At 42.9% G+C, this 16,968-nt stretch overlaps 2 protein-coding genes across 2 annotated transcripts; both read left to right on the top strand.

The window, feature by feature from the left end:
• Positions 1 to 1,592: 1,592 nt before the first annotated feature.
• On the top strand, positions 1,593 to 4,770 carry LOC115813055 (epithelial cell adhesion molecule-like). The gene is made up of 9 exons (XM_030775646.1): positions 1,593 to 1,864; positions 2,333 to 2,434; positions 2,684 to 2,933; positions 3,062 to 3,127; positions 3,329 to 3,392; positions 3,678 to 3,776; positions 3,877 to 4,074; positions 4,374 to 4,418; positions 4,550 to 4,770. The coding sequence occupies exons 1-9, from the start codon at positions 1,810 to 1,812 to the stop codon at positions 4,580 to 4,582; spliced, it is 912 nt and encodes a 303-aa protein (XP_030631506.1). The 5' UTR covers positions 1,593 to 1,809; the 3' UTR covers positions 4,583 to 4,770.
• Positions 4,771 to 5,924: 1,154 nt separating this feature from the next.
• msh2 (mutS homolog 2 (E. coli)) lies at positions 5,925 to 16,841 on the top strand. The gene is made up of 16 exons (XM_030775128.1): positions 5,925 to 6,132; positions 6,504 to 6,658; positions 6,933 to 7,223; positions 7,531 to 7,677; positions 7,989 to 8,138; positions 8,537 to 8,670; positions 11,027 to 11,226; positions 11,849 to 11,958; positions 12,330 to 12,453; positions 12,925 to 13,075; positions 13,602 to 13,699; positions 13,880 to 14,125; positions 14,653 to 14,857; positions 15,605 to 15,852; positions 16,380 to 16,558; positions 16,668 to 16,841. The coding sequence occupies exons 1-16, from the start codon at positions 5,925 to 5,927 to the stop codon at positions 16,839 to 16,841; spliced, it is 2,820 nt and encodes a 939-aa protein (XP_030630988.1).
• The last annotated feature ends 127 nt before the right edge of the window (positions 16,842 to 16,968 follow it).

Raw genomic sequence — 16,968 nt, 5'->3', positions numbered from 1 at the left:
CACTATTAGGGATGCATTTTGCACAAGACTAATTTTTAAATAAAAAGACCGCAGATAAGACAAAGTGATTGGTAACATATGTGGCTATTTGAAAGGTTACACTTACTGATAGTGACATTGTCATTTAAATTCTCATGCATGCCTTTTCTTGCAAACACACACATGCCCACAGGAGCAGTGTTCAGCTGTTCGATGTGGGTCATATGGTTTCAGATCAGTGCTCTTCTTCGCCGTTGTCAGTTAGCATCTCATCCAGTTCAATCTGGAGGGTCTTCTTTTACTCATTGATTGGAAAAGGCAACATCTCTCTCTCTCTCTCTGTCTTTCTCTCCCTCTCTCTCTCGTCACGTGATGTCATGGTGTCACAGATTGAATAAACAGTGCACAAATTTGTGTCCTCCGTCCTTGTTTTGAGTGACAGAGGGAGGAAAAATGGAGTCCTTCATTCAGATTTTCCAGCCTGATAATAGGGCTTCATGTGTGTTCATTGTATCAATATCCTTATTTTATTTGTCTGTTTATCAGCGTGGAATTTCATTGGGGTGTGGTATAACTCATGATGATCAATGGCAGGAATTTATAACTTTTGCATGGCTGTTGCAGTGGAAAGTCTGTTCTTGGCACCAGTGGTCGCATGAAACCTGAGCTATTGTTCTTTTGCCATTCATCAAAGATTGCACTTGTTCATTAAGCGAATTCCTTCACATGTGTTTGTAACAAACTCTTCTCTGCTGAGTCTCTGGTCTGACCGGTTCTTTCTCAATCCACCAACGATGATGAAGGTAATTCTTCAAAGTCTCCTCCGACACCAGTCAGAACACTTACTGTATTATAGCTATATGCTTGGACCCTTTGTTAAGACAGTATTATCAATGTCTATGATCAGTATCAATGATTAACTACATAACACACATACACACAGTAGATGATTTGTTATTTTTTTAACGGGGGGTCCCAATGGGAGCACCCCCCTGCTTCCACACCACCAACCAACACACCCCCACACCCATGCACACCTCCCAAAGGACATTGTTGCAGGACGCCTTAACCACAACTGTGGCATTTCTAATTCTGCAATTCCACTTGATCTAGTTATCTTCCTTCTCTCCCTACTACAACTGTCTTTTTTTAACTGCGTATTTAAGTTAACAGGGGGGATGCATTTTGATCATTTTGCTAACAAAGGGGATGACATCCCCCCTCAAATCGCCTACTGCATACACACAAATATGTATGTATGTATGTATGTATGAATGTATGAACTATATTTCAAATATGAATTTCGTGAATCAACAGTTGAAGATGTTGCTTGCTTCATCACAGACGGGAAGTGTAACTTCCTGAAACTCCGAAGTTTCATACGGAAAGTTACCGGTCCATCCATCATTGCTCTTTTTGTTCTCCGTCAATGGACCTCCCCCTTATGACACCGAAAGAGGTTTGAGATAGCCAACGCACCTTCAGTTTCACCCTGAGGTGACGTCAGTGTTCAGGTGAGTATAAAACCTATAAGAGGAACCCATAATGAACATCATGTAGCTGAACAGCAAAAATCTAGACGCCGCCGCGTATATAGCAAGCAAAACGTGAACATTTCTGTCTCTACCGTCTCACAGAGGTACTTTAGGTCAGGTCTTTCTTTTTGAACTATTTAGGGCGCAAAGACAGGAACACAAAACCGGTTTGACGAAGTCCAATCGCAGTTTTGGAATATAAAGGACAATTGTGCGCCGAGGGAGATCAGTTTGATAATTCACTTTGTGTGCGAGGCGGTCTTCAATCCGAACTCGAACACTCTATATTTTCAACATGAATCCATTGGCCGTGCTGTTGGTTCTGTCCTTTGTCGGCATGTCATTTGCGTGTAAGTGCTCCATTTTTTAAATATACAATTGTTTTTAGACATATTATTCTTATCAAGAACTTTGTTTGGTGGTGTTTATGTCCTTCTCAAAAAACGGTCAGTCCCGTTGTTCACATTGGATTTAGATGATGTCGGTAGGCTATCCATAAAGAGGCGACGCAGGTGTTTTAGTACCGTTCTAGTACCGGACAATCTTCCAGTAAAACGTAGAAAAGACTTTTCATGTGTGATACCTCGATGTGAAATTAAACTCAAAGGTTTTTGGATCAGCCGAGCTACAATTAGGCCTACAGCACATCACGATTTTACTCTGGTTCAGCGTCTAATTATCGCCCTTATCCCGGATTCACTTTCTTCATTGGCTATATTACTAATCTAAAATCCATGTCAGCCGCCAAACGGACCACTCCGTTAATACGATGTCAAATTTGCATTAAAGTTTTGCTTTGTTTTTGTCCGTGACATTAGGCACTTGCGATTCTGTGTCATGGGCTCAGTGTGAAGGAGATCCGTGTCAATGCTATGTCACTGTTGGAAAAAACGAAAGGGAAATCCTCAACTGTTCTGCGCGTAAGTGTCTTCCTCACTGAATTCATTTTGTTCGTCACAATGTTTAATAATCATTAAAGTATCAGCACAAATTTGGAGCTCAGTGGTTGAAATCTGGACACCCAGATTGGACCCTGTAAAGCCGGTTGCCAAACTTTTAAATCTTGTTTTTGTCATTTTTAACTCATTTAATTGCTATAGGAATCTAAAGCTTGTTATTCCTTTCCAGTGAGTCTGGTCCTTAGCTGCTCTCTTTTCTCCCTTGTGTAGTGATTCCAAAATGCTTCCTGATGAAGGCAGAGATGTACAAAAAACTGCACAAACACTTTAGGGGGATGCCTGTAGACACAGCCTTGGTTGATAACGACGGGCCTTACGACCCTGAGTGTGAGTCCAACGGACTTTTCAAGGCGAAACAGTGTAATAACTCTGAGGAGTGCTGGTGTGTTAACAGCGCCGGAGTTCGTCGCTCCGACAAAGGAGACAAGAACCTCAAGTGTGAGGAGCTGGTGGAAACTTAGTGAGTGCACCTGGGCATTTTCGGCAAGGCCTGATTCACTTGTTTACAAAACACGCGCACACACACACACACACACACACACACAAACACACATACACAAAACATACTCATTTGTTTTTCCATCACAGCTGGATCCATGTAGAGCTGAAGCACAAAGCGACACCTAATCCTGTTGAGGTCAAAGACCTGCAGAGGTATGCAAACATTAGCCTCAGTCAGACTTTCTGTGCATTTCAGAAGGGTTTTTTTTAACCAACCTCATATTTTGCTTTCATATGTAAATTCATAGTATGAAAATGTTTGACATCTGTAGATCTAATGGCAGGAGTAGCATTGTGAAAATAAGAGTGAAATACTTCGACTGGATAATCTGATGGTAATTTGTTCTTTTCCAGGGCTATTGCCGCAGCCATTCAGGAGCGATACAAAATCAGTCAGAATCTCATCACCAGCGTCAGTGTGAGTGCTGATTTGTTAAACCCTGGAATGCGTGTTGATCGGTTACACAGATGTGTTCAGTAGATCAGTGATGTACATGGTTATAAAAGATGCAGAGCCACAGTTCCATAGATTGCGCGGTCTCTGTCTGGTCTTTAAGGGGCCATGGTGTGTGTGTGACGTGGGATATGACAGTATTACATTATCCTCAGAATACGAACTTTTTTTCTGGGATATGACAGTATTACATTATCATCACAATACAAATTTTTTTTTCTTTCACGTGTGCACCATGAATCCCTGCAGTACGATGGTGACGCCCGCCTGATCACTGTGGATGTAAAGAAACCTCTTGGTGACAGGAAGGAAGATCTCTCCCGTATGGCTTACTATATGGAGAAAGATGTAAGCGGAGTTTTGAATGATTTCATTTAACGTGGATTGCTTGTGTGTATATATAATATGTATACATTCATATATATTGATTAACTCTATCTTGAAACAGGTGAAGGCACAGCCACTTCTTGCAAGCTCCAGTAAATTTGAGCCAAATGTTGCTGGTCAGAAGCTGGAAATGGAGAATATCCTGGTGTACTATGTGGATGAAAAGGCACCCACCATCACCATGCAAAGACTGACTGGGGGCATCGTTGCTGTCATAGTTGTCGTGATCCTGGCAGTTCTTGTTGGACTTCTTGTGTTGGTGAGTCATGAGCTTTTGTCCTGAAGAGAAAAATGTTTCTAAACCTGGTCATCGGCCACCTGCTGACCCCATCTTGATTTCAGCTCCACGCCAGAAACATTGGGACAGCATGTGTACCCCGGTACACGCGCAGTAGGTTGGTGCTAGTCAATGATGTGATGTATTGCTCTTTCAGAATAAATGCAGAGGCAAGATTAGACAGGGATTACTTTGGATCCTGAATGGAAATTCTCTCTTTGTACCCTTGGGATCTTAGTTATTTTGAATTGTATGTGAAGTAAATTTGTTTTCTTTTCTAGTTCATTGTAAGGAGGCGAAACCAGAGCAAATATGTGAAAGCCCAGGTAAGCTGTGGATTTTGGATTTTCCCAAAGAAGCCATTTGGTCTCACCTGAGAGGCTCGGCACCCTTGTAGTTTTATCTGTTGTACGGCGTTGATTGTTATTAATGAATATTTCTTGTTATTGATTTGCAGGAGATGGAGGAGATCCAGCCTACCCTCAGTTAAACTCTCTGAGAGACTGTAAAGCGTGAAAGTGTCATGAAAGACATAAGCGATTTTAAAAACACTAACCATTTTTAAAACCGTAGCTATTTCTTTTAACAATGTTGATAACATTTCTTTGATCTCTATTGTTAACGTATTTATTCAGTGCTTTTAAACTGTCACGATTTGCCTGCTTTTAGTAGTTTTCAACTTTGTATGAAATATAGCCTTTTGCTGAACTTTTGTACAGATTTGCACTCTTGTGTTGTAATAAATCTTTAACTATATACTTTTTGTTTGCACATTTCTTTAGGACTGACAGTTTGATTACACATTTGGTGATCTCAGGCCAATATGCAATAAATGTTTGTATACCAACAATGGCCTAATATGAATACAATGAGTATAGTTTGTAACCTGTCTTTTAAATGAGTTTGGCCCATCTATTGTATCTTAATGCAAGGTGTAAACAGGGCCAAAATTACCTTAATGGGAATTTAGCACAAACCATCCAAATATTACCTTGCTTGGTTAAACGTTTGTAACTAACAACTAAAATGATCTAAGTATCTCTTACCAGTACAAGTATTTTTCTTGCTGCAGAACGTGAATATTGTTTACTTTAGTTTCACCTGCTTGATAAAGAAGATAAAGCCTAAACAGGTTTTCAGCACTTTTTACCCCTGGCTGGATGACACTCCCTTCCTCTCAAATTTTCATACCGTGTGAAATGTGGCACAACAATGAATACCAAACTACCAGGACTTTAAGAATTCCCACATAACCGACATATGTTATATGCTGTCACCAGTAGGTGACTTGTTATTTTTTTAACCGGGGGGTGTCCCAATGGATGGCAGGTTAGCAAGGGGGATTCATTTTGGTCAGGGCGATAGATTCTAACTTGCATAAACCTCAGTCAGATAAAGGATCAATGAGTCAGGCAGACTAGACTAACATATTCAACTAAACAACCCCTCTGCCCCTGCACTCTCTCTGCTACTAGGGGATGGAGAGGGGGGGATGGCAGGATAAGAAGGGGGATGCATTTTGGTCATTTTGCTGACGAGGGGGATGGAATCCCCCGTCATCCTCTCTAAAATCTCCTCCTGGCTGTCACTCAGGAGACTGACAAGGGGTGCATCTACTGACTCCACTTATTCGAGCGCAAATTTGGCAACAATGCTCTTTTCCTGTGCGCTGCACGCCACGGAAGATTTGTTGGACCTTTTCGCTCACTGAGCGTAGAATTAAAGAAGAACCTCATTGGTGCACAGTCAATGTTGTCAAAGAATGGTACCGCCCATTCCTCGCTCTTCCCTTTGACCTCTCAGCGAAGAGCTCTGTGGCGGGAGATTCCAGCATGGCGGTGCAGCCGAAGCAGAATTTGTCCATGGACAGTGCGTCCGAAAATAGTTTTCTGAACTTTTATTTTTCTATGTCTGAAAAACCTGACACCACTGTGCGAATTTTTGACCGTAACGATTACTATACTGTGCATGGAAAAGATGCTATATTCGCTGCTAAAGAGGTTTTCAAGACCAATGGAGTTATCAAAAACCTTGGCTCAGGTAAAGGCAGTGGCTTGTTGTGACGGCTAGCAAGCTAACACTTATTGCTACATAGCCTGATTACCGCTCAGTCTACTTTGCAAACATATTAAACTGATGCATTTTTACAACTCATATCGCTGGAACGATGATTTGCAATGGTGATATTGTAGCTAGTGTGACTAGTAATAGCTAACGAACTAGTGAAAGTTATGGCTTTGACGTCTGATCAAGCTGCTTTGTCTGGTGCAAACAATAATTTGAATGCTGTTGCGATATTTGATGGCTTACATTAATGTCTCTCTGGTATACTAGAAGACGAGTGTAGCTACTATTGAACTGTGATATACTACGCGTCTACATTTGTCCCTGTGCGATTTGTGAATGTGTAGGAAGCAGAAAGTTGGAGAGCGTGGTACTCAGTAAAATGAACTTCGAGTCATTTGTGAGAGACTTGCTGTTGGTGAGGCAGTACCGCGTTGAGGTGTATCGGAACAAGGCAGGCGGGAAGAGCAGCAAAGACCACGATTGGCAAGTCGCATTTAAGGTAACGTGTATCTCTCTTTTTTTTTTTTTTTTTGGTCCACGCCTAACGGTTTCACAAGCAAAGCAATGCGAAACTGCAGTAGTACTTGAGCGGTTACTTAGTATGCAAATCATTACTTAGTGCATTCTCCATACACGTTGTCTGTCGTGTACTTGAAGTCAAATCCGTATAGATTATGTTTGCCCTGTGTTTTCTCTATTGCATTCCCTCCTTCATTCTCTTGCACCTCCTTGTCAGGCCTCTTTGGTAAATGTGTGTTTGTGTTCCTGTGCAGGCTTCTCCAGGGAATCTTGCCCAGTTTGAGGAAATCCTCTTTGGGAGTAGCGGGGGCCCTGGAGAGGGGGCTGCAGGTGTAGTGGGCGTGAGAATCGGCACTGGAGGAGACGGGCAGCGAGTCATTGGCGTAGGATATGTGGATTCCACTCTCCGGCAACTTGGCGTCTGTGAATTTCCGGACAACGACCAGTTCTCCAACCTGGAGGCCCTGTTGGTGCAAATCGGACCCAAGGAATGTGTGCTGCCGGGTGGGGGAGATGGAGGCGGGGACTTGGCCAAACTCAGACAGGTAGCCAACCCGACGAATTCTTCCTCAGGAGTGTCTCTGAAGGGAATCTTATGACGTCTTGCACGGTTTACATATGCAGTGTGTGTATGCAATGTGGTTTGTTTGTAGTATTTGTTTCAATAGATTTCAAGCGTACAGCTTTATGCTATAAACAGAGACACAAAATGTGTGTGCAAGTGGATCTTCAGTCATTTTCTAAAATAATGTTCCTTGGGTGTCTTAGTTTAGTTCATTTAGTTTTGGTGAGAATGCTTATGCTGTGTGAGTTGTGATTTTTACGAGATGTCATTTTATTCTCTCATCTCAGGTAGTGCAGCGTGGTGGAATCCTGATGTCAGACAGGAAGAAGGCCGAATTCACGACCAAAGACATCGTACAGGATCTGAACCGCCTGCTCAAAGCGCGTAAAGGGGAGACGGTGTCGAGCGCTGCTTTGCCAGAGATGGAGAGGCAGGTCAGTGGGCTCACTCACTGTCAGAGAGCCAAGAGTCTTTTGAGCCTGGATGTAAGGTCACCACGCCTCCAGTGGCGTAGTTCCACAGTTCTCATGTCGTTGTGTGCTAGCTTCAAAGAGATTGCACTTCAAGAGTTTAGTTTGTTAATTTCAGAATGAAGCACAAAGTCAAGTATGCTGCAGTTATTTTGTGTGTGTGTGAGAACTCATATATGTAATGAATATATTTAATGAACATGCAGTGTGTGTGTGAGAGAGAAATAATATATATATGTGTGGAGAAAACTGATCTCTCTGTTTTTGCCCTCTAGATCGCCATGTCCTCTTTGGCAGCTGTCATTAAGTACCTGGAGCTTCTATCCGACGAATCGAATTTTGATTCTTTCAAGATGATCACCTTTGACCTCAACCAGTACATGCGATTGGACAATGCTGCTGTGCAAGCCCTCAATCTCTTCCAGGTCAGAGGTCGTTCCTCACCTGTCACGGGGAACTTAAGCCGTAAAGATGTTTGCTTATATCTTTATTATATCAAGTACCAATGCATGTGTTTTGTGCTCCTTCATCACTAGCCTCAGTGGATATTTTATGAACATTACAGCGAATCTTGACCAGTTTCTATCGCTTCCGCTAAATTGAGGGCACTTAAGCTTCTTCAAATTCATTACAGCAAGATTTATGCATCTGCTGTCAAAAAAGAAACGAAATGTTCTCATGTTTCTTGTTCCCGAACTTGAAAAGAATGTCTGGAAGCCTATGTTTAAAAAAAAAAAAAACCACAACAACTTTCAACAGGGATTACATGAAAATTTGACTTGCGACCAAAAAGAGTCTCAGAATCCGTACCTTTTCCTCCCAGGGCTCCTCTGATGATGCGACAGGCACCCACTCATTGGCAGGACTGCTTAACAAGTGCAGGACCCCCCAGGGCCAGAGACTGCTTAACCAGTGGATCAAACAGCCTCTGATAGACAGAAACAAAATCGAGGAAAGGTAAGGCTCAGATGTGTCTCTTCGAGAAGGAGAAGTTTAACTATGTCCATGTTTTGACAAAAGAAGGGGAAGTAATTTGTTCCAGTGTTTAACAGACAGGTTTACATTTTTGTTTTCTAACCATCCTAGGTTTTTTTTTTTCCCCCCTCCCCCATTAACCAACTGTATCAATACATGAGGAAAGATCTAAAAACGAAAATCAGTGAATCTTTCCTTTAATCAGGGAAGCAAATGAATGTATTGAAGAAATGAAGTTCTGATGTTGGGATAAAGTTTAGGTAAACTTTAACATTGAAAATAAACTTGTAGAAGAATGCTCCAAGCTGTTTGCTTGATAACGACCACAGTAACTGTACTGGAGATTAAACCGAGGCCTTGAGAGGCATTGATTTAAAACAAAAAACAAAGAAGGAGATGGATGATTCAGCACACACTGTCTTCTCCAGAGTCAGTCTGTATACCAGATAGTGCACTGTGCCAAGTTTTGTTTTTTGGTTTTTTTTTTCCCCTCCTGAATGGAAATGCAGTAGATGGTTGAATTTATTTGTTATCGAGTGGGGCGAAAATGAAAGGGGGGGGGGGGGGTCGTCCTGCTGGGGTGTGTCTCAGAGCACAGAATCCTCATCTTTCCCCCCCCCCCCCCCCCCTCCATGTACAGTGCCAGTCAAAAGTTTTAAATGAATGGGAAAATGTGTCCAAACTTTTGACTGGTACTGTATGTCCTGAAGCTGGTTGCGTATGTATGTGTTTTTCCAGTATTCCAGAGCATCTCACAGGTAGAAGTGTATAGCGTTTTTGTCAGACCAACAAATGGTCGATGCCATAAACAAACATTAAAAAAAGCCCCCAAATATATTTTGCAACTCATAAAAAAAAACAAAAAAAACGGTTTCATACACTCACACCCCACACTAAACAAACTCTGCCTGAGCCAAAACCAGAAGAGCGATGAAAAGCATCTGCTAACCAAAGGATTGCAACAGACTCTGTGAGAATCCTGTTCAATTTAAACAGGTACAAAGCGCGTTAGCCGTGACCTGACATTCCTGTCTGTTGGGTGTTAAGTAAATAAATCTCACCTTTTAAACTGCGTTCTTTGGATTTTTCATTTACTCCTTTCACTCCAGTGTTTTTTTATTTATTTGTTTTTTTTTTAAACAAACATAAGCACCTTTTACCAAATCCTTAGTAAGGGACTTGATTAGAAGAAGTCTTTTTTATTTATTTCAATAGCAGTAGTGATTTGAATAACCAGGAGAACTCTGACAGTAATTCTCTTTTTTTTTCTCCTTTTAAAACCGTGTTCTAATCTGTTGTGAATGGAGCTCAAACATAAACAGTGGTTTTATTGTGGTTGTCGGTGAAGGAAGTGTGGTTTGAAACAGTACAACATGATCAGTTTGATTTTTAACGGTACAACATTGTGGTTCTGTGTAGAGACCGGGTTGTTATTTTTTGGGCTTTTGTGTTGACCCAGAGACGCGTGTGTAGTTTGTGAAGAGACTGTGTTGTGTGTATCGTTTGTTTGGAGACAGGAATTTAATGTGTTAAGTTCCACTGATTTATAACACCCCCCCCCCCCACACACACACACACACACACACATACACTGCCACCTTAATGCCACCCATACAAACGGGTAAACCTGTTTTTCTGTGTGAATCAGCTTAGTGTTGTGTGTACGTGTGATTGTGCATGTGTGTGTGAGAGAGAGAGAGAGAGACTTAGTAAAGAAAAGGGGAAGTCACCCATGCAGAAGGTATCTCAGTATCTCCTATCTAACCTCCGCCACCTTTCCGGCCAGTCTCGAATGAGATCAGAGAACCTGGTGCCTCGTCTCCACATAAATGTTCTAGTTTGGACCAGAACATTAGCACAGAGGCACTTTTTAAACCTATGGCAGCTGTTACGTATTGTTTACGGACATAAGTCAACGAATGTGAACAAACGTGACGTTTGATTACAAAGAAAAAAAAAAAAATAGTTGTCGTGATGCCTGTTTTGGATCATCGAATCCGGCTGTGCCCAAGTGAACGGCTGTCGTTTGGCAAACGTCATCCATTCTCTGTAGGTCATGTCTAATGGTAACATAAACAGCTTTTTGGATGTGGTCATGGTATTTGCCTGTGGAAAGAAAACTCTGGCTAATCACCCCCATCTTGTGTTGGGAGCTGGTGCTGCACCTGCCTGGAGCCTTTGGTTGGGTCACATGTCACTGTCAGTTACTCAGACAGATTGATTTTTTTTTTTTTTGGGGTAAGCGTTCGTTGTGTATCTCTGTTTTCCTGTATGCCTGTTGAAATACCTATGTATCTCAAACCATGCAGAGGATTTCTATTGTGTGTGTGTGTTTCAGACTGGACCTGGTAGAGGCTTTCGTGGACGACTCGGAGCTGAGACAGAGCTGCCAAGAGGACCTGCTTCGCCGTTTCCCCGACCTGAACCGGCTGGCCAAGAAGTTTCAGAGACAGAACGCTAACCTGCAGGACTGCTACCGGGCCTACCAGGCTGTGGGTCAGATCCCGAATCTGGTACTGGCCCTGGAGAGATACAGCGGTGAGAGACTCCTCCACTGATTAGACCTCAGTGCTCATTTCCACAGTCTCAGATATGAAATAAGAAACCTTGAAGGACTCACACCAGCGTGGTTTTATGGAATACTGTTTGACTGTGCACTTTTTTTGGTAAGAGTGAAACATTTGTCACGTGTTGCATTTAAAGACATCGATGTTTGTGCAACTCATACGGGGAAGGGCGACGGCCCTGCTCGGCGGTACGATGTGTTGTCTTTGCGTTTGTTTGTCTTGTCCGTATGATTGTCATCTCTTAGATTTTACGTTGAAACTTATTTCAACGTTGAATGGGTATACTTAATATGCGACTGTGATCACATCTATGAAAGTGAAGAGCAATTCCACATTTAGAGTTCTTCAAAATGAGTGGAACATTTATAAATATCTTGAGCACCTATAACCAATAGTGCTTGGTCTAAAAAAAAAGGAAAGAAAGAAAAATAAATGCATGCAGTAGAGTGTAGGAACTCAAGTGTTGAATTTTCTCAGTCAGGTTTTTTTTTGTTAGCTACTCCTCATTTGCAGGGCATTAGAAAGGAATACACACTTGATTGGGACGGAGCGCTTGCGCTGACATACCCCTCTTTTGTTCTTCTCATCGTCAGGAAACCATCAGGTCCTTCTGAACGCGGCGTTCGTTTCCCCTCTCAACGATCTCAACACCGACTTTGCCAAGTTCCAGGAGATGATTGAAACCACGTTAGACATGAACCAAGTGAGAGTTCTAAATTTAGATTTACATTGCTGCGTTCCTCCACATGTACACGTGTACCTTTCATTGTGCACAGTCTGGCCTGTGTTTTGGGCAATGTTTCTGGTGGGTTTTTTTTTTTTTTTCTTTTTATGTTTTTGGTAATGATTAAAAAAAAAGGGTCTTTTCAACACACAAGTTGTTTTTTTTTTTTATGCTGTTGCCAGCCCGACAGCTGCAAACATCTATCTGTGGTAAACAAAATGGAATTTGGGGTTTCAAGTCTTTCCAAGTGTTGAAAGCTGACGTTGTTTGTTTTTTTGGGGTTTTTTTGGTCTCGTAAACATTAACCTGGTTAGCCTGTTAGCCATGTTGAACATGTGTTTGATTTAAAGATCGAGCACCACGAGTTTCTGGTGAAGCCATCGTTCGACCCCACGCTGAGCGAACTGCGAGAGAACATGGACCGGCTGGAGAAAAACATGCAGGCCACTCTAACCAGTGCTGCACGGGAGCTGAGTAAGAGTCCCGTTCCATTAACCGCTCAATCATTCATTCATTCATTCTCAAAGCCGCTAATCCTAATTTGGGTCGCAGGGGGTGCTGGAGCCTATCCCAGCGTTCACTGGGCGAAAGGCTGGGAAACACCCTGGACAGGTCACCAGTTCATCGCAGGGCTTCCATTAACCAAACCCCGTTAATCATGCAAAACACTACTGTGAATTACTACTAACACTCTTCACAGGGGTTTGACAGCAGTCACTGAGGTTTTCCCAAAATCATGCTAAAAGCCAATAGACGTCCAGTAGAATCATACTAAGTCATACTAATACTAAAGAATACTAAGGAATACTTTTTGTTCTTTTCCAGGAAAAAACACCCTAAATGCACCAAAATGCCTGACTGAGCTATTGAAACGGTTGATAATTATTTGAAAGGTTGAATTAGAAAAGAATGCAGTTACTGAGAACTTGTCTGTTTGTTTTATAGGTTTGGAGGCTGGAAAGACGGTGAAACTGGAGTCGAACGCTCAGATCGGTTATTTTTTTCGGGTCACGTGCAAAGAAGAGAAGAATCTACGTAACAATAAGAAGTTTACCACGCTGGACGTGCAGAAAAACGGTGTGCGCTTCACCAACAGGTCAAGAAAAGAACGCAAATATTTTTCACGTAATAAAACTGAGAAAAATGAAGTGCTAATGTTATTAATGTGATCATCACGAACCCCCGCAAACCATCAGACAGTGTATCACCATGTAAGCATCTGTTCTAGCCTGATAAACACTGATAGATAAACACATCTAGCCCATTTATAAATTGAAACTGAACAGAGAAACAAACAAACTCTCTAATAGTCATCTGATGTTAGATTACAGCATGAATTTCTGTTATATTTGACACAATTTTGAACTATTTGTTGTCCCGATAAAAAAAAAAAAAAACGTTTTAAACATATGTACTGGAAGTTGAATCATTTCGTCACCTGGTGGTTTGACTCTGCCCTCTCTGTGGGCAGAGAGATGCGCTGTTATTTCAATAAATTTACAGTGTGTCACTCATAACAAGACAGCGATGTTTCAATAACTATTAGTGAATCCACAGGAACCTGTTTGTTTTTGTGGTCTGTACACACTCGCATCACGCTGCTCTGTCTTTCTGGCCTGCAGCAAGCTTAGCTCCCTGAACGAGGAATACACCAAGAACAGAGAAGAATATGAGGAAGCTCAGAATGCCATCGTCAAAGAGATTATTAACATAGCCGCTGGTGAGAGACCCATCTCTGTATTTCTCACACACACACACACACACACACACTCTCACAGAGTTCAAACCACTGGCCTGGAGTCATATGTGGAAAAATACCACCTTACGGAGCTGATCAAATCCTGCTTGTTCAGGCTACATTAGCCTCACTGTGTTTTCTCATTGACCTTTGCCCCTGTAGGCTATGTGGATCCACTGCACACTCTGAACGATGTGATTGCCCAGCTGGACGCGGTCGTGAGCTTTGCCCTTGTGTCCCACGCCGCCCCCGTACCCTACATCCGCCCCAAAGTGCTGGAGAAGGGCGCGGGTCGGCTTGTCCTTAAAGGCGCCCGGCACCCCTGCGTGGAAGCCCAGGATGACGTGGCGTTCATCCCTAACGACGTGTCCTTTTCCCGAGGGGAAGAGATGTTTCACATCATTACAGGTACCAGTTCAGTGATTTTTACCGATAAACGTCAGATAAGGATGAGGCGTCCTTGTGCGTGGACAGGCGTATTATATACTGGGCTTTCACTTCAGTTCGCACTCAGTCACATCCTGTTCGGTCATTCAGAACGCTCACATTCATCTTAAAGACCATGGTGTGTTACACAAACCTTAGCACTAACGCCAGGACTGTCCAGTAGGAACGCCCATAAGCTGATCTTCTGTCAGACAGTTTGGACACTTGGCTCGAGTTGTGTGTCCAACTGAAGAGTCCTGTTTTGTCAAGTTCTCCTCAGTTGTCCTCAACACCTTCATACACTCTGGATCCACCAGAGGAAGGATTCCCATGGACAAGCAGGGGTTTATTTAGAGGCCATTTCCCTTAGCTTTTCTTTTGAACCATGCACACAAGAATACACTGAAATTACAAGAATAGGCAGGTTTATCTTTGACCCTGCCTGTACAGTAAACAACAAGGGTTTGCTGTAATCACTGATGAATGCATTCTGGAAAATTCTTCTCTAGGCCCAAACATGGGTGGGAAGTCCACCTATATTCGGCAGGTGGGCGTGATTGTCCTGATGGCACAGATTGGATGTTTTGTGCCATGTGATGAGGCAGAGATTAGTGTGGTGGACTGTGTGCTTGCGCGGGTGGGCGCCGGGGACAGCCAGCTAAAGGGCGTGTCCACCTTTATGGCCGAGATGCTGGAGACAGCTGCTATCCTACGGTAAGTGTTGAAGACCGCGTTTACACCACATCCACTCGTGTAAACTGTTTCGTTCTCAGACAAAACCTAAAGACCTAAGACAAGTCGTCATAGTAACAAAACCTAAAGAGCTAATAATTAAGAGCCAAATCAGATTTTGTTTTGTTTTTTTGGTATTTTGGTTCAATACCAGTTAAAACCATTACAGTAAAATTAGCACAGATGTTTTATGCCTTATCAGACCTTATGTCTGTATTTTGATGTTAAGATTGGGTGGTTTAGCCAAAAATTTAGGTCACAGTATAAATATAATTTTCTACGGTCATTTGCCGGTTTTTGATCGTGGCATAATTTTTTTTTATTGTGAGTAAAATGACAAATTATAATAAATTAGCTTGTTTTGCTGTTGCTGCCTTCCATCTGTCCACAATTTGTGGTATGAAAAGCCGTTTCCCCCCAGCACACACTTCTTATAACGTAAAGCCAGCCAGTCATTTTTCCTAAGCTTTTTATTTTTTAATGAAAACATGCGCGCAGCTATTCTGGATGGTAGCGTGCAATTTTAAAATGTGAAAATGACTCTCTTTTGTTGGTAATGAGTGTGCTGTCAGCGTAAATGGCAGAGTAAGAAAATTCCCTCCATAGCATGCTGTCAGTATGTCGGTTGAATCGCTATACTTCACAACCCTTGCCGATGTGAATGGAGAACAAGGACCTGGTTTTCGGCAAGGCCAAAAACGTTCTCCTCTCTGACCTCTTGTTCCTTAGCTCTGCCACTGAGGACTCCCTCATCATCATTGACGAGTTGGGGCGCGGCACGTCCACCTACGACGGCTTCGGCCTGGCGTGGGCGATCTCGGAGTACATCGCCACGCGCCTTAAATCCTTCTGTCTGTTCGCCACTCACTTTCACGAGCTGACCGCGTTGGCGCAGCAAGTGCCCACCGTCCGCAACCTCCATGTGACGGCTCTCACCACAGACAGCACTCTGACCATGCTCTACAGAGTGAAAAAGGGTAACGGCATAGCCAAGCGTCTGTCCGCAAATCACACTTACACACGGCACAGCTAAATATCACAGAGAGAGGACAGGAGACTGAGAGTAGTGGTCTTGTAACTGGTCATTATTTACTTGGTAACTCCAGACAACATCTCGACCAAGCTCACGCGCGCTTTACACACATGGGTTAGCCGAAGCCTACCAGGCTGTCGTATGAAAGATCTCGACGTTTACATGTTGTCTGCTTCCCCACTATATCTGTTTGTCAAAGCTCCAGTCTAAAACGTTGATTCAGTCCTACAATGACTGCCACACTGGATTCTGTTTTTGTTTCAGTCCAGCACCTAAATCAACCTTCTTTACGCTATTCCTTTCACACTTTAACCGTGTCAGTGGTAGGCTTCATCAAACGTGCACAGCACAGGGCTGGTAGAAATTGAAAAATCTGAAGAAATACATTTGCCTAATTGATCCGAAAAGGCGAATACCTCATATCACCGAGCAAGTAGTTCATGAGCGTTTATCCTCGTTTCTCTAAACCAGGTGTGTGTGACCAGAGCTTTGGCATCCACGTGGCAGAGCTGGCTAACTTCCCCAAGCATGTGATTGCTAATGCTCGGGAGAAGGCCCTGGAGCTTGAGGAATTCCAGGATATCTCCAGAGCTGGGGAAGACGGGTCGGATGACGAGCCGGTGGCGAAGAGACGATGCCTGGATAAACAGGTAGGGCACCTCTGACAGAGTTTAACTTGGTAGTAACAAGCTGTTACGTTTTCATCTCCTCTTTTAATACGAACCATCCCCTTTTCACGGAATTCCGCCCTTGTTGTAGGAGGGGGAGAAGATAATCGAGGAATTCCTGGCCAAGGTGAAGTCCCTGCCTGTCGATAGTATGACAGACGAGGCACTGAAAGCGGAGTTGAGGAAACTGAAGGCTGAAGTGGTGGCCCGCAACAATAGCTTTGTCAACGAGATCGTGTCCCGCTCCGCTAACATGAAACAGTGAATAACGGGTAGCTGCGTCCAGAAGCTTATGATGTACATTACTTCTTTCCCACCCCAATTTATAAACCTTTCTTTAGGAGATGGGAGAATATATATATATACATATATATATATATATATATATATAT

Source organism: Chanos chanos, chromosome 5, assembly GCF_902362185.1.
Source record: "Chanos chanos chromosome 5, fChaCha1.1, whole genome shotgun sequence".
Classification (NCBI taxonomy): Eukaryota; Metazoa; Chordata; class Actinopteri; order Gonorynchiformes; family Chanidae; genus Chanos; species Chanos chanos.
The sequence above is the reverse complement of the archived record's forward strand: the minus strand, read 5'-3'. Positions and strand labels throughout refer to the sequence as shown.

Coding starts and splice junctions, on each gene's coding strand:
- msh2 (XM_030775128.1), top strand. CDS start 5,925: ATGGCGGTGCAGCCGAAGCAGAATTTGTCCATGGACAGTGCGTCCGAA. Junction 8,671..11,026: donor AGAAACAAAATCGAGGAAAG/GTAAGGCTCAGA, acceptor TGTGTGTTTCAG/ACTGGACCTGGTAGAGGCTT. Junction 16,559..16,667: donor GACGATGCCTGGATAAACAG/GTAGGGCACCTC, acceptor CCCTTGTTGTAG/GAGGGGGAGAAGATAATCGA.
- LOC115813055 (XM_030775646.1), top strand. CDS start 1,810: ATGAATCCATTGGCCGTGCTGTTGGTTCTGTCCTTTGTCGGCATGTCA. Junction 3,393..3,677: donor ATCTCATCACCAGCGTCAGT/GTGAGTGCTGAT, acceptor GAATCCCTGCAG/TACGATGGTGACGCCCGCCT. Junction 3,777..3,876: donor CTTACTATATGGAGAAAGAT/GTAAGCGGAGTT, acceptor ATCTTGAAACAG/GTGAAGGCACAGCCACTTCT.